Source organism: Alexandromys fortis, unplaced genomic scaffold (assembly GCF_014885135.2).
Source record: "Alexandromys fortis isolate MF-2015 unplaced genomic scaffold, M_Fortis_MF-2015_v1.1 scaffold_88, whole genome shotgun sequence".
NCBI classification, from domain to species: domain Eukaryota; kingdom Metazoa; phylum Chordata; class Mammalia; order Rodentia; family Cricetidae; genus Alexandromys; species Alexandromys fortis.
In genome coordinates this window covers 5,580,929-5,595,931 of record NW_026067961.1, presented here as the reverse complement: position 1 = coordinate 5,595,931, position 15,003 = coordinate 5,580,929, and the positions used below count along the sequence as shown (strand labels likewise).

The 15,003-nt window shown below is 52.0% G+C and overlaps 1 protein-coding gene across 2 annotated transcripts in view; it reads left to right on the top strand.

Annotated features, from left to right (window-relative positions):
* Ctnnbip1 (catenin beta interacting protein 1) overlaps positions 1-4,568 on the top strand; it is a 48,380-nt gene extending 43,812 nt beyond the window's left edge. For both annotated transcript variants that reach the window (XM_050153370.1, XM_050153369.1), the window contains one exon: positions 2,449-4,568. In XM_050153370.1, coding sequence (XP_050009327.1) covers positions 2,449-2,507 — 59 coding nt within the window. In that variant the 3' untranslated portion in view covers positions 2,508-4,568. The remainder of the gene's footprint in view (positions 1-2,448) is intronic.
* Positions 4,569-15,003: the final 10,435 nt, after the last annotated feature.

Below are 15,003 nucleotides of genomic sequence, written 5' to 3'. Positions count from 1 at the left end.
ACGGGTGCTGCTCGCTAACTTGCTCCCTGTGGCTTGCTCAGCCTGCTTTCTTATAGAACCCAGGACCCCAGCCCAGGGATGGCCCACCCACCATGGGCTGTGCCCTCCCCATCAATCACTTTAAGGAAATATCTTACAGCCGTATCTTTTTTTGTTTTTGTTTTTTTTTTTTTGTTTGTTTGTTTTTGTTTTTGTTTTTTGAGACAGGGTTTCTCTGTGGTTTTGGAGCCTGTCCTGGAACTAGCTCTTGTAGACCAGGCTGGTCTCAAACTCACAGAGATCCGCCTGCCTCTGCCTCCCGAGTGCTGGGATTAAAGGCGTGCGCCACCACCGCCCGGTTTACAGCTGTATCTTATGGAGGTATTTTCTCAATTGAGGTTTCTTCCTCTCCAATGATTTCAGCTTGTATCAGGTTGACATAAAACAGCCAGTACAGTTACTGTCTTCATAGCACAGGACATGTACCCAGCGAGCAGTCTGCAGAGTTCAGTGATCAGGATTTGAGCTTCTCTGAGGAGCTGGTGGCCCACTCCGTCTGCACACCCACCATTCCCTCCTGGGGACCCAGTGCTGGTTTTGTGCCTGCAGCTCACTGCAGAGGCCCAGGGTCCCTTCAAGAAAGCCTACGAGACAGATGAGAAAGAGAGTGGGCTGTCACCATTCACTGCCACAGAAGCATCTTCTGCCGACACTGGCAGTCTTGCTCCGACCCCCTCATGCCCTCGGAAAAACCAGCATCTGTAGGTGCCCAGCTCAGCTGCCATGCGGAGTATGATGTAATCCCGGAGTCTGTGGTTGCTAGGACAATCCTGCCTGCAGTGACAGTGCGTGGTCCCAGGACTGGAGCGAGAACAGAATGTTTCCGAGAAAACAGAAAGGATTCATAGGGCATCTCAAGCAAAGGTGTTTCTTCCCAAGAAGCCAGATATCTGCTCCTTTCTGGGGGCTTGTCTTCTCAGGAATGGTGCTAAGTACAGACTCCCAGAGGCAGAAATGGTGGGTGGATGACAGATGAAGTTGCTTTAGCGCCTCTGCTGATGTGAAGGCAGGCCTTCCGGATGTCATGTGTTCTTATGGGCTGCCCTACTGCAGCAGCACCTGAGGTGCCTCCTGGCTCCTCCCGGCAGCAAGGTGTGCAGGAAGCACTCCCCGGTCCTGTGGACAAGGAGAGCCATCTCTACGTTGACTCTAGTCCAAGTGACATAGGCCCTATTGCACCCCACCCCCATCCAACCCAATCCTCGGAGGCCTTTCCTGTCCCTGCTGTTCCCATCTGCCTCTTCCAGGGAGATTGCCTCCAATACCGCAGCAGGGAAGTATGAAAGGCCACCGGCGGCCTGACTGTCACAGTTTAGAGCAACATGCTGGACTACCGGTTAGAAAAGGCAGACAGGTAGTGTGGGATGCAAGGACAGAGAGGCACTGGCAGCTCGCAGGTTAGCTTGTCCAGCTCCTTCCCTCCTCCCTTTGCCTCTTTTGGCCAAGTGTCAGAGCCTGTCTTAGGGAAAACAAGACAAAGGAAGTGGTGGTACATAGCTTTAATCCCAGCACTCAGGAAGCAGAGACTGGCAGAACTTTGTGAGTTCAAGGCCAGTCTGGTCTACAAAGTGAATTCTAGGACAGTCAGGACTGTTAACACAGAAAAACCTTGTCTCAGAAAACCAGTGTGTGTGTGTGTGTGTGTGTGCATTTTGTTTTATGTCTAAGAGCATTTTGCCTGTGTATACGTATATGGTGCTCATGGAGGTCAGAAGAGAGTGTTAGATCCTCTGGAACTGGAATTACAGATAGTTGCGAGCCAGTGTGCACGTGCTAGCCACTGATCTTGGGTCCTCTGCAAGGGCAACAAGTGCTCTCAACCTCGGAGCTATCTCTCCAGCTCCAAGATCTAAACCTGAAAGGTAGAAAAGTTTCCCAAGAAAATCTTACCTCCCACCCTAATGGTCCAGGGCCAATGACCTGCCTCCTGACTTGGCCATGTGGCCTTGAACGAGCCTCTGGGCCACACCCCATAGCCTTACAGCAGGGTGGGATCACTGGTAGGTCCCCAGCTTGGCTACAGGAGACAGGAAAGGGCTGGATTTCATTAGAAGCACTTCTCCTCTCTTTCCCTCTTTTATTTAGGTTGTCTTATACCCCAGGCTGGCCCTGAACTAACTGTGTAGCCAAGGAGGACCGTGAACTTCTGATGCCCTTGTCTTCACCTCCTGACTACTGGGATCAATAATATCAACCAGTTCATGTGGTGCTGGGGACTAAACCCAGGGGCTCTGTATACAAGACGAGCTCCCTGCCAACTGAAGCATGTCCCCAGCGCTTTGCGGCCCTCTGCACTGCTTTGCCAGGGCTGGGAAGATAGAGGAGGGATGCTCTACGGTGAGCACAGCCTTCTGCCTTGTCCTGACACCAGAAGTCATCGATGGGCAACTCTTCTTCCTTGGTTTGCAGGTGCGGAGGACGTGGTGATGGCGTTTTCCAGGTCAGAGACGGAAGACCGGAGGCAGTAGCTGAAAGCCCCTTGGGATACCCTGAAAGCCACCGAGGGCCACAAGATCTGTGGGGCTCCTTTCCCAGTTGAGTGGTAGCAAACCACCTTCCGCTTCCATCCCTCTGCTCCCCTCCCCACCCTACCCCCCACCTTCCCCACCCTAGCCACTCGGCAGGGCTGGCATCAGGGAGATGCCAGCGGTGGTTTGTGATTGGCTTGAAGGGTTGGACTGTGATTGGCTGCAGGAAGAAACCTTTTTATTTTTAAATCTTGACCAACGGAAACCTTTTATTTTTATTTCTGACTCTTTATTTTTTTAAAAATTTGCGCCTCGGTATCTGGCTTCCCCGGAAGCTCTCCGAGCTCTGGTGCTTTATTTAGGTCATTTTTTTAGGATTGTGAAGAGGCCCAATTGGCTGCTTAAACTGGAAAAAGATTGTGATTGGCTGTCTTGTGGGAAATGGTCTTTTCTTTGATTGGCTGCAGGTGTTCTGCTCATATTACCAACTTCCTCTCTTCTGAATGCAGAAAACAGGGTTTGGGGATATTGTTATATTTGAGTTGAAAAAAGGAAAGAAAGAAACCAAATGAGCTTCGCAATGTTTATTACACAAAGGTCTTGCTGCTGCTGCCTTCATGTATTGGGTCCGTTTGAATTTGATTGGCAGTCAGTATGTGGATTTGGTTTCCCATTGACTCACTCCTGACTCCCTGCTCCCATTGCCATGGGCTTACTTCCACTCTGCTGTTTATTGGAGGCCTGAGGGTGCACCTGGAGATTGTGTGCTTTATTGACCACACATGCCTCCCTTAGCAAAAGGACTCCAGGGACCATGAGCCAGGTCCACAGCTGGAAGGAGCAGTTGTCCTGAGCCCACAGTCCAGAGCTCAGGGCTTACCAGGAGACAGGATTTATGTACTCAGTTCTGAGAGCTGGCAGGCAGCCAGTTTCCCGGGGGGGGGGGGAATCCTGCAGACACCCCCCCCCCCCCCCGCCAGCCCATGCTAACCAAGCCCGTAACACTGACTGGCAGCGCCATCCTCTTTGCTGCCTCCTGTGTCTCACTTCCTTGGGACTTAGCATCACCAGATCCTGAAGAAGAGGGGTTTTTACTCGAGCAGATACCCCAGTTTCACTCTCAGACCCCCAGAGACCTTCACTCCAAGCACCAACCTAACTAGGCTTCCCAGGGTCCCTTGCAGGGGTGGAAGGTAGGTCTGAGGTAGCAGGTGTGATCTGGCTAACCCAAGCCCCCACTGCACAGTACCTGTCCATGTCAGCCTCAAAGGGGTCGTAATGTGGCTTGTTTATGAGATGCCCACGAGGAAGGCCGCCAGTAAGTGGGCCCCACAGGCTAGCCCTCTGGGACACATTTTACAGCAGCTCCTGAGGAGGGTCTGGGTCATCATCCCACCCACCCTTACCCCTACCCCTCCTTTTCTGGGAAGTAGAGGAATGGTAAGTGCCTGGAGCATCTTGGCGCCAGGGAGTGTACAGGAGCCAACACATCTTGAGACCAAAGCCGTGGGGATCTCACTGTTGGTGGATAGTTTGCACTGACCAGCCTTGTTCCAGGAGAACTCAAATGTCATAGCTAAAGCCCATATCCTCCAGCACATGGTCCCTGTCACTGACAGTAGCATGCCACGGCCATTGAGTTCCAGGGGGGCAAGGCCAGTGGAGAATCCAGCCTGACCAGCCGATGCCAGCCTGACCAGCAAGGTCTGAAGGTATTGCTCCTGGAGAGGAGCCGTGTGCGCAGGCACAGTGAGAGTTCACGCACAGGCAGACGCTCACACTGTGCCAGTTCAGCCGGCCTGGAGATGCAGCTGAGCCCCTGGGCAGAGATGGGGTTCTTCAGTCCCGCTCACTCGGGAGAGTGTGTAAAGTAGGGTGCCGCCACCTTCAGTTGGCTCCTGTGACTCCCGTGGAGCCGAGCTCTGGCGGTGGCATGTGCTCACTCTTCCAGCACTGATGGACTCCACAGCTGAGGAAGTGCAAGTGTCCTGTGGCTTCTTACTCCAATGGAAAGTCTGTCTAATGTAGAAAAACAGAACAATAAAGATTTTCTTAGCTCGATGGGTGAGATGAGCTGGTTTCTCTCTCAAAGTTGCCATTGCTGGGGCGCTTCCCAGGAGCGTGGGGAGGAGGGAGGGCAGTGTGAAGTTTTCTATGTTTATAGCCTGGGCTGGGAATGTAACTCAGTCAACAGCTGATCGTGCCTGAAGCCCCGGGTTGATCCTTAGCATCATACAGACGGGTTGTGTGTCACAGACCTGTAATCCCAGGAATCATGAGGCTGAGGCTGGAGGATTGAGGTGGGTTCCGGTTCAGCCTGGGCTACAATGATGCTCTGTCTCAAGAAAAGGGAAAAAACCGAGCTGGGCATATTCCCACATCCCTCATTCTCAGCTCTACTGAGGAGGAAGTAGAACTAGGAGTTCACAGTTAGCTGTGGCTGTATAGTTAGTCCTGGGCAGTCTGGACTGCATGAGACCTCACCTCAGAAGGGGAGGGGGCATGGTGCTCGGGCACATTTAATCCCAGCACTCAGGAGACAGGTGGTAGGTCTCTGAGGCCAGACTGCTCTACAGAGACAGTTTCAAGACAGCCAAAGCACATAGGGAAACCCGGTCTCAAAAGGGGGAGTGGGAGGAGAGCGCTGACTGATACTGTGTTTGTGTAGCACAGCACAGAACCCCTGGGTTTGATTCCCACCCAGCACCATATAAGGCAGGTGTGGTAGCACGTACGCATAATCCCAGCACTTGGGCCTCTGATGGAGGAGAACCAGAAGGACCGAGTGGGAAGCTGGAGGCCAACCTGGGCTGCATGAGTGTCTGGCTCAAACAACAGATCGGCACTCAGTGTTTCAGAGGGTTTTCACCTCTAACTCGTGGTGTTCAGGAAGGGAGCCCGTGGAGATTCCCTATATGCTCCTGAATTGTCCCACTGAGGTCCGTGAGCTTCAGGGACCTCCCTGTTTCATGCTCACTCTGGGTAGCCCATCAGAGTGTGGTGACAGGACGTCCTCCCATCATCCCAGCAGAAGTGTGTGGGAGACAGAAGGAAGAATCTTGTGTGGTCCATGCTGGCTTTGACCTCACTGTGTAGCTGGAGAGGACCCTGAATTCCTGACCTTCTGCCTCTACCTTCCAAATGCTGGGACTTAAGATGTATACCACTACATTTAGGGAAATGTACTATTTAGCCATCTTCCCAGTTTGGGGAATGGAAATCATTTCTGCTTCAAGAGGTTTTGCCTTGGAAACACTTCCTGGAAATGTCCATCTCCATACTCCCCTTAGGTTCCCCCCACACACTATCTACATAGCTCATTGCTTCCATTCCTTTTCAAATCCTTTGCTTGAAGGGCTGGAGAGATGGCATAGTGGTCGACATTGGCTCCTCCAGAGGACCTGGACAGTTCCCAGCATCCTCCATCAAACTCTACTGTCCAGAGCTCCAGGTCCAGGGGATTCAGTACCTCACATGCATATGTCCACATACACACATAATGTAAAATAAATATATTTAAAAAAATTTCTCTGGACTCTTGATGCTGTGAGGTTTTGGGGGTTTGTTTTGTTTTGCTTTGTTTTTAGACAGGGTCTCACTGTAGCTCTGGTTGACCTGAATTCCCTCTGTAGACCACACTGGCCTCAAACAAAGATCCCCTTGCCTCTGCCTCCCGAGTGCTGGGATAAATGAATGGTGTGTGCCATCACACCCAGTGCTTTGGGGGTTTCAGACAACATTGAATCTTGGTATTGAGCTGAGAGTGTGTATTCCCAGCCACTGAGGAAACTGAAGTAGGAAAATCACTTAAGCCCAGGGGCTTAAGGCAAAATAACCACCTCAAAACAAAGCCCACCTTTGTATTGAAAGACAAGTTTTGAAGTCCGCAGCCTACGTAGTGGCCAGGCTCATCTCAGGAAAACATCCAACATTAGATTGATCACCTGCTGGATTTGGGGCTCACCTCCCCACAAGTGAGCCCCTTCCCTCTGGAAATGACTTGTGGTTATGCTCACATCGACTTGGTCTGTCCTTCTCTGTGGGTCCACGTCTGTACACAATTCCTTATCTGTACGGCACACTGAGTTAGCCAAACTTAACTTGAAACGCCTATTCAAAGGGTCAGGCAAAAGAAAGAAAAGACGCCTGTAGAATCTACCCTCTCCCTGCGGTTCTAAGCCCCAGGGCAAACCTTGTACTCTATCTAGTTAATTGCTCCGAGGGAGGGGCTGGCTGGCTCAGGTCCAGCCTCTTAGCCGAGCTGGGGTGGAGCTGGGAGTCATTCACCTTGCGCTGTCTGAGCACACTGAGTCTGTAGAAGGAAGTAGGTCACTAAAATGAGGGACGCTCAGCAGTGAAGAGAAAGGGTCCCCGGGGCCCTTGGCCATACACAGCAGGACCCTCCGGGATCTGCCTTCCAGGTCGCAGATGCTTGCCGCTGATAATGAGCTTGGAGGGCGGGGCTGGGATAAAGATGCAGTGGGGTGTGCAAATACAGCCTGGGGGCGGGGCTAGGGAGCTGGAGGGCAAGTGTTTCCCATTCCCAGGGTAGGAGACAGCAGTGAATGAAGTGTTTCTCAGTTCCCTTAGGTGAGTAAGCAGCTGTAGCATCCAGGCTCCTCTCAGCCTTTAAACAAGATCCTTTGTCTGAGAGAAATCCTTCCCTTCTGTGGTCCAGCTGAGGGAGGCAGGAGCCAACTTCCTAGACCCCTAGGGACTTCAGCACCGCCCTACACCTTTCCCACAAGATGAACTAGGCTCAGATTAGCCAGGAGAGCCCTATCTAGAAACCATTTACCCTCTCTGAGGTCCTTTAGAATAATGTGATATTCTGGGAGACAGCTGGGTGGTTAGGAAGTGAAGCCAGTGAAATAAATGTCCTTTAAAAAAAGTCCCCGGACAGTGGTGGCACACACCTTTAATCCCAGCCCTGGGGAGGCAGAGGCAGGTGGATCTCTGTGAGTTCGAGACCAGCCTGGTCTACAGATGAGTTCTAGGACAGCCAGAGCTACATAGAGAAACCCTGTCAAGAAACAAAAAGCAAAACAGGGTCTCATATATCGCAGGCTAGCCTCACAATATGGCCTTGAATTTTCGATCCTCCAGCCTCAACTTCCTGAGTATTGAGCTTACAAGTGTGGGCCAGGTTTATGCAGTTCTGGATATAAAACCAGTGTCACGCATGCTAGGCGAGCACTCTGCCAGTTAAATTACATTCTCAGCCCTCACAAGTATCTTTAATATCAGCTAGGGTCTTGTCTCCACCTGGACAACCTGGATACTTTCCAGAAAGCCAGCTTCACCTTTCCTGCCTCTGGGCCTCTTCCTAAGGCTCTGGGGAAGAAATGTCTGTTTACACACCTGTGGGAGCCCCACCAGCCCCACCCACCCTGCACAGCCCTGGGTGGTAACGTCAGGCCCAGGGCCTTCTAGAATTTCCACTTCCTGACCTTGCATCCAGCGGAAGAAGGTGAACATTTACAAATATCATTCATTCCTTTGTACACATGCTGTAATTTAAGTGTGGCCCTTAATCCCTAAATTCATATTTCCATGGTATCTGGGCAGAAGTCATTGGGGTCGGATGATGTCACAGGGTGGGACCCCGTGGTGACACTGGGGCCTTTACTGGAGGAAGAGACCTGTGCAGGCTTACTCTGCATCCCCAAGTGCTGCTGTCCACCGTGCCACAGTGCAGCACCAGAGCCTCCACTAGACGCCCACACCTTTGTACTTCACAGCCTCCAAAGCCAGGAGCCAAATAAGCTTCTTTACGGCTTGCCTAGTCTCAGACATCTTGATGCAGCAACAGAAAACAGTCCAAGACATCGGGCATCTGCCACGTCCCAGTCTTGATAGCACAGCTGATAACTATTAGATGTTAATGGGCGGTGTGTAGCGCTCTGCACGTGCCAGCCCGAGGAGTGGGTGACGTCATCGTATTCCTGGTCTGCCATCTTCTCTGCTTTCTTTCCTACCATACCATGCAGACATGGCTATTCACTGTTAAGCTAAGCTGGTTTTTCTAGAAACTTCTCTTCCACTCTTGGACTTAGAACATTGTTTGCTCCCACGGAATACATCTTTATGTCTGGATGAAAAAAATAAACACATACAAAAAGGAAGAACATCACTGCTCTTAGGTATGGTGGAAGACAGTTTGCTGTAGATTAAAGGGTGAACATAGCCAGAGGCAGAGACATCTGGGAGAGTCCAGAGTGGACATGACCCTGAGCCATGTGAGGGAAAGGGGAGGAAAGAGAGGAGAACCAGGTGTAGCAACCAAATGGGCCAAAGGCAAAAGGGGAGGGTAACCAGAATGAAGAGTCTCTGGGCAGCCCAGCCCCTGGGCCGGAGAGTTCAGGGAAGAGGGCGGGTATGCCTGTAACAGGTAGGGACTGAAGGATGCTGGAGAAGCTGGCTGGCAGCAGCATCCACTTCAGTATGTTAAATAGGCACCTCCATTTGTCCCAGGGTTTGAGACCTAACATTGTCCACATGGCCAGGGTCTGGGGAAAGATGGTTTAGAGTGAGAGCTCTGGAGGCCAACAGGCCTGAAAGCCGTGTGACAGAGGAGCACCCGTCCCACGAGGCTGCTGCAAAGGAGTAATGACAACATGTAGGACCTGGCGGGTGTCCCTTTGCCCCCACCTGCTCAGAAGTCATACAGAAGACAGTCTTATCTACAGTACTTGGGGAGAAGCCCAGCCCCAGGTCCAATTAGGTGCCTATTAATTGCCTTCTGATGAGGCTAGACAAGCCGGGATGATCCCCAGTAGAAGCCAAGGCCAAGGTTTCTTCCCCCTCACCGCAGAGCCTCTGCCTCCCTTAAGAGGCTTTGCTGCCCATGGGGGAAGGGTGTTAACTGGAGTGGTGTCCCTCGGCCTTCTCCAGCTGGTGCAGAGAGGGGGTCCCCCAGATGGCAAAGCAAGCAGAGCCTGGGCACAGCATCTCTGCCTTCCGGGGGCCTCTTGTGTTCAAACTCCAAACGCAATTCCAGCCAGGCAGGGAAGGGGATAAAATTAAATCCTTGATCATGATCAAGTGGTTAAAATAAGCCATCGCAGCCAGAGGCTCCCTCCCACTGCGCCAGCTCTGTTCTCAGCAGGCAGGAGGAGGAGGAGGAGGAGGAGGAGGAGGTGGAGGAGGAGGAGGAGGAGGAGGAGGAGGAGGAGGAGGAGGAGGAGGAGTATGAGGAGAGAGGCACCCTGTGTGCCCAACACCCATGGGGACCCAGTGCCCAGGCTGCCACCCTGTTCCTAGATGGGCTGCCCTGGCCTTACTGGGGCTGGGAACTCACACTAAGGGTAGCTGCCCCAGGGAACATCCAACACTTTATCCAAGAAGACAGGTCCTGGACTTGGGGTGGGGAGTGTCCAGCACTGTAGGTCAGGGTTTAAATTCAGACTGCCAGTTACTAGCCGTGTATTGTGGGAGTCACAGGAGGTCTCTGAGTCCATGTTTCTTCATCTGGAATGTAAGAACAACAATGGCACTTACCTCATCGACAACTGCCCGCAGTCACCAGCCGTGGTGTGCCAAGGGTGGGATCATGTGGTGTGTAGAACAGCCTGCCTGGGGCTCAGACAGGGGCCTATGCTGACTGGAGAGAACTTCAAAATGGTAAGACCAAGTGAAGGCCTGCTCCTTCTTTCTCCCCTATTCCCATCCCCACACCTCCGCCCCGCCCTCTCTCCATGCAGGAGCTGCTCTGTCTCTCCCCAACCTTTGCCTCCCCTTCTCCCCTTTAGGGAGCCAACCTTGTCTGCTGGCTCTGTCACCTCCAAGGGTCTAGGTGGGCTGGGGCTAAGGACAACTGGGTGAAATTTCCCTCCGTGGTGGGCAATGCCCCAAGGCCAGGTACCTCTGTCTTCTCCGCCCAGCCTCAGAACTGGCGTCAGGGGGAGACCTCATCCTCTCACTGTGGACCACGGTCGACCCTGACCAGGGGCAGCGCCTGGCGGTGATGGCTGGTATCGCTGTAACCAGCCAGGGCAGAGCCTGCGGTGCCGGAAGATCTGTGAATATATATGGTGTGCTCCAGGGGTGTACCTTGGCTGAGGATCTAGGAAGCCGAGTGAGAAAACAATGAGGTGGTAAAAATAGCCCTTTGTTTACGTAGCGTACATCCTTGTAATGAAACAGAAACCACAGCAACAAGACGCAGGGTGAGCCATGATGGAGGAGTTCAGCCTCCAGTGCAGAAGGTCCTGGCTGGACAGGAGTGGGGGCATCCACCCCTGTGGGAGAGGATCCCACGTAACCTCCCATGTTATCTTGATAGCCAGGTCCTTTTGTGTGGTTATTGCTGTGGCCCCTTAGAAAGGCCTTGCTCCCCATCCCAGCCCTGGAGTCCGTGGGGCCCAGTGGGGCCTGGCTGCTTTTTATTTTTTCCATTCTTAGCTAGGCTGCTCGACCAGCTCCCCTTTGGGAGTTTGTTCCCAGGGACATTGCATCATCCTAGGAGACTCTGGCCATAGTGGTCTTTGAACTCTCCTCATGCTGACCCACCTGCCCACCAGAAGTGCTGAAGCTATCTTCTGAGAGGCAGCCACCTGGTATGGACAACCTGGAATCTGTCTAGAACCTTTCTCTAGCTCTTTCAGAGATCCCCCAAAGCATATTGCTGCCTCCCCAGGTGAGCCCCAAGACTCCTCCAGGCTCCTGGAGAGTTAGCCCAATCCACCAACCCACCCTGAGCCAACAGTGCTTCTGCTAGATCCCAACTAGTTAGAACCAGCTGGAGTAGGCCAGGCAGGAGGGCAGAGACACGGGACCCAGCCCTGCCCTTGAGTTGCTGAGGTTGCTGGAGACCGACTTGGAAAAATTCTCATCACCCAGAGGAGGACAAGTCACAACAGGCAGACCCAGGCTTGCCAGAAGGGAGGAATACTGTCCCTTTGGAACTCCTGCACAGGCCCACGGGGACTTTCTGCTTTGTCGTGTAGCTGATGGGAAAGTCAGGGAAGGTACAGAGGCCTGCTGGTCTGCCGGTCCCTGATCCAGAAAACTTCAGGCGTGGAAAACCCAGGGCTGATTTGTCTGGACTAGCCCGGAAGCTTTGCAAGAGAGCCAGCTCTGTTCCGTCAGCACCCCAGTCCTGGGTGGGGGTTTCCCAATATGTTGGAGAGCGACAGCCAGCACTAGTTCTGTCTGGATTTATCCACCCCTCTCTAAGCTGTATTGCCTCCTGGGGACATCTAGGGAGGAGAAGAAGGGCTGTCCCACCCAGCTGTCCTTCTGGCACAGAGGATTTACCCAGCCCTACCTTCCAGGAGCTGAGACTTGAGGAGGCAGAGAGGCTTAGGGGATTACTGTCTGGAGGTCACCAGGGGGCCACATGGGGAAGGGTAGAGTACCAAGGAGACAATAGACTCACCTGCAGCCAGGGCTGGATTTGCACCCCCCCCCTCGCCCCCGCCCTTAGGTAACTCTGTTCCTTGTGTCTGAGCCTCGGGGAGCCTGTGGGTCTCATTGTTGGTTCATTTCCCCCCTTTTTTGAGACGGGGTTTCTCTGTGTAGCCCCGGCTGTCCTGGAACTCACTTTGTAGACCAGGCTGATCTTGAACTCACTGAGTCCTAGCTGCCTCTGCCTCCCAAATGCTGGGATTAAAAGCATTGACCACCACTGCTGGGCACGGATTCCTAGGCATGCCCATTTAAGTACCTTCCAGATGCTCAGATTTCTGTTCCTTTGCTCCCTGGAAGTGGGGCCCAAATGGATGCGGTCCAGTAAAGGGTCATGCTGGGTGGCAGCTTTGAAACCACTCTGTGGCATCACAGAGGTGACTGTCCCCTCAGCCTGGGTCCTGGCAGAGTCGCCTTCTCCATGTATGAGGAAGGAACCACGGTGCTTCAGGCTCGGGGAGTCTTGGCCTTGTCTGGTTCTGAGGCACAACAAGGCCTCTCCTGGCCATTTGGGTTGTGTAGCCTCATCTCTCAAGCCATTGAAATCTAGGCCTACTCTTGATAGACCCAAAAGTAATCTATTCTCTGAATCCTAAGATTTCCCAGGCTGCAAGACAGCCGTTTGCTTTCTCTGGTGCTTGTGGCAGCACAGGAATGCAGCGCAGAGCCATCCTGGAAGCCGTTAGAAGTCAGCGTTCCCTTCCTGTCCTATGCCCTTGGCCCTGGGACCCTCTTCCCATGACCCCTGCTTGCTCCCTGCAGCCACTGGGGTTTTGACACCCTGAGCTTGCTCTTTGTTGTGTGATGTTTTGCTCTTTTGGCTTTTTGGGGGGCCTACCACCCAGCTCCCAAATAAATCCCACACGAAGGCTTATTCTTAGTAACAAATGCCTGGCCATAAGTAGGCTGGTTTCTAGCCAGCTTTTCTTATCTTAAATTATCCCCACTACCTTTTGCTTCTGGTCTTTTATCTTTCTCACTTCTGGATGGCTTATTTTCCTTCATACTCTGTGGCTTGCTGGCTGGTCGGCCCCTATCTTCCCCCTCTCCTTGTTCTTCTCCACTCGGCCCAGATGTCTCTTTCTGTTTATTCTCTCTGCCGGCCAGTCCCACCTATCCTTGCTCCTGCCTCGGTATTGGCTGTTCATCTCTTTATTAGATCATCAGGTGTTTTAGACAGGCACAGTAACACAGCTTCACAGAGTTAAACAAATGCAGCGGAAACAAAAATCATACACCTGAAAAGAATATCCCCAACAGATCTTATTTTAGAGCTTGCTTTCGTTCTCTCTCTCTCTCTCTCTCTCTCTCTCTCTCTCTCTCTCTCTCTCTCTCTAGTGGTGGTGGTGCACACCTTTAATCTCAGCACTTGGGAGGCAGAGGCAGGTGGATCTTTGTAAATTCAAGGCCAGTCTGGTCTAAAGAGCTAGTTCTAGGACAGCCAGAGAAACCTGTCTCAAAAAAACAAAACAAAACAAAATTTCTTTTTTCCGATGCCAGCTTCAGTGATTCCCACCCCCCCACACACACACATTAGGGTTCCCTGATTGTCTGATTTTTCAGTCTACAAATACTGATGCCTTTGACTTTTTAAATTTGTGGAGTTTTTTGTTGTTGTTGTTTATTCCTTCCATATCGAAAGGAAGCTGTCTGGGAAAGGGACTTGGAGCCATCACTACTGTGTGGACATCTAGGCGTGCTGGCCTTAGCCCTCAGTGGCAGTGGTAGGGGTTGGAGCATGGTCAGGGCCTTTCTCTTCACCAACACACAGCTCAGAGGGCTAAGACAGTTGTTGGAACCACAGCTTTGGGGCCTGGGCCTGGAGCCTCAGTGCTGCCTCCTGAATGCTCCTTTAGGACCCTCTGCTCCTTTGGGACTCTCTGCTTCTTGCTTCTGTGTGACCTCAACTTTTGTTCTCATCAGCTCCCACACAGATTGGACCTCTCTCCCTGTGATGCTGGTGGAAAGGAAGCCGTTTCCTCCAGGTCCCAAAGGAACCCCAAGGTGTGCCACTTGCTGGACCTCTCACGACGGCTGGAGATTGTCATTAAGACGGCTTAGTTATAGTTCCACTGACTACGTGAAGCAGGTGTAGCATCCTATCGAAAGGGACATCTCACCACAACAGGCACACAGAGACCCTGATGGTTCCTAAGAAGGATGCTATGTGCTTAGATTAGGATGTCTACTACAGATCTCTGATGATGGCTGAACCCCAGGGTGAAAAATTCTGCTGTAACACCAAACCACATGGCTCAGTCAGCCTGCCACATGGATGAGGACCACTGAAAGTAAGACCTAAGTCCTTCATGCTTTCGAACTGTCTTCTGAGTGTTTATGTTTCTCCCCACGGGTTGTGCTGCTCCCAGCCTTGCCCAGACAGGCTTCTTCTGCAGTGAGCAGCAGTTAGCGCAGACTCCTGGCCGTCGAACTGCTGAGACTCAGTGATTATCAAGTGCTCAGCTCTAAGTAGGATCTCTACACTATCACCTCCAAAGCTCAGGGAGCAACGTAAAGGAAAAAAATGCCACCTTTTTTTTTTTAAATATTTATTTATTTATTATGTATACAATATTCTGTCTGTGTGTATGCCTGCAGACCAGAAGAGGGCACCAGACCTCATTACAGATGGCTGTGAGCCACCATGTGGTTGCTGGGAATTGAACTCAGGACCTTTGGAAGAGCAGGCAATGCTCTTAACCGCTGAGCCATCTCTCCAGCCCCCCAAAAATGCCACCTTTTACATGTAGATCTGCTTGTGCCATCAGAGTGGTACTGTGGTACCATGTGACCTTGCTTGCCGTGCTGGGCACCTAGCAAGTGAGTGACTAGGGACTGTGATGCAGACATACTGTACCCTAAGGGCCTTGAGAAGCCCACAGCAAAGACATCTAAAGTAGACACAAAAGCCAGACAACTGTAAAGACAGCCTTTCCTGCCTACCTGGCCACAGAACTCTTGTTTTTGTTTTATTTTGTTTTGTTTAACACAGATTTGTTTATTTTTTTTTTTTAAAGGAGACTGACTGCACTTTCGTTTCCTGCCTGCCCAGATCCGAATAATCACACAAAACCATATTAATTACAAC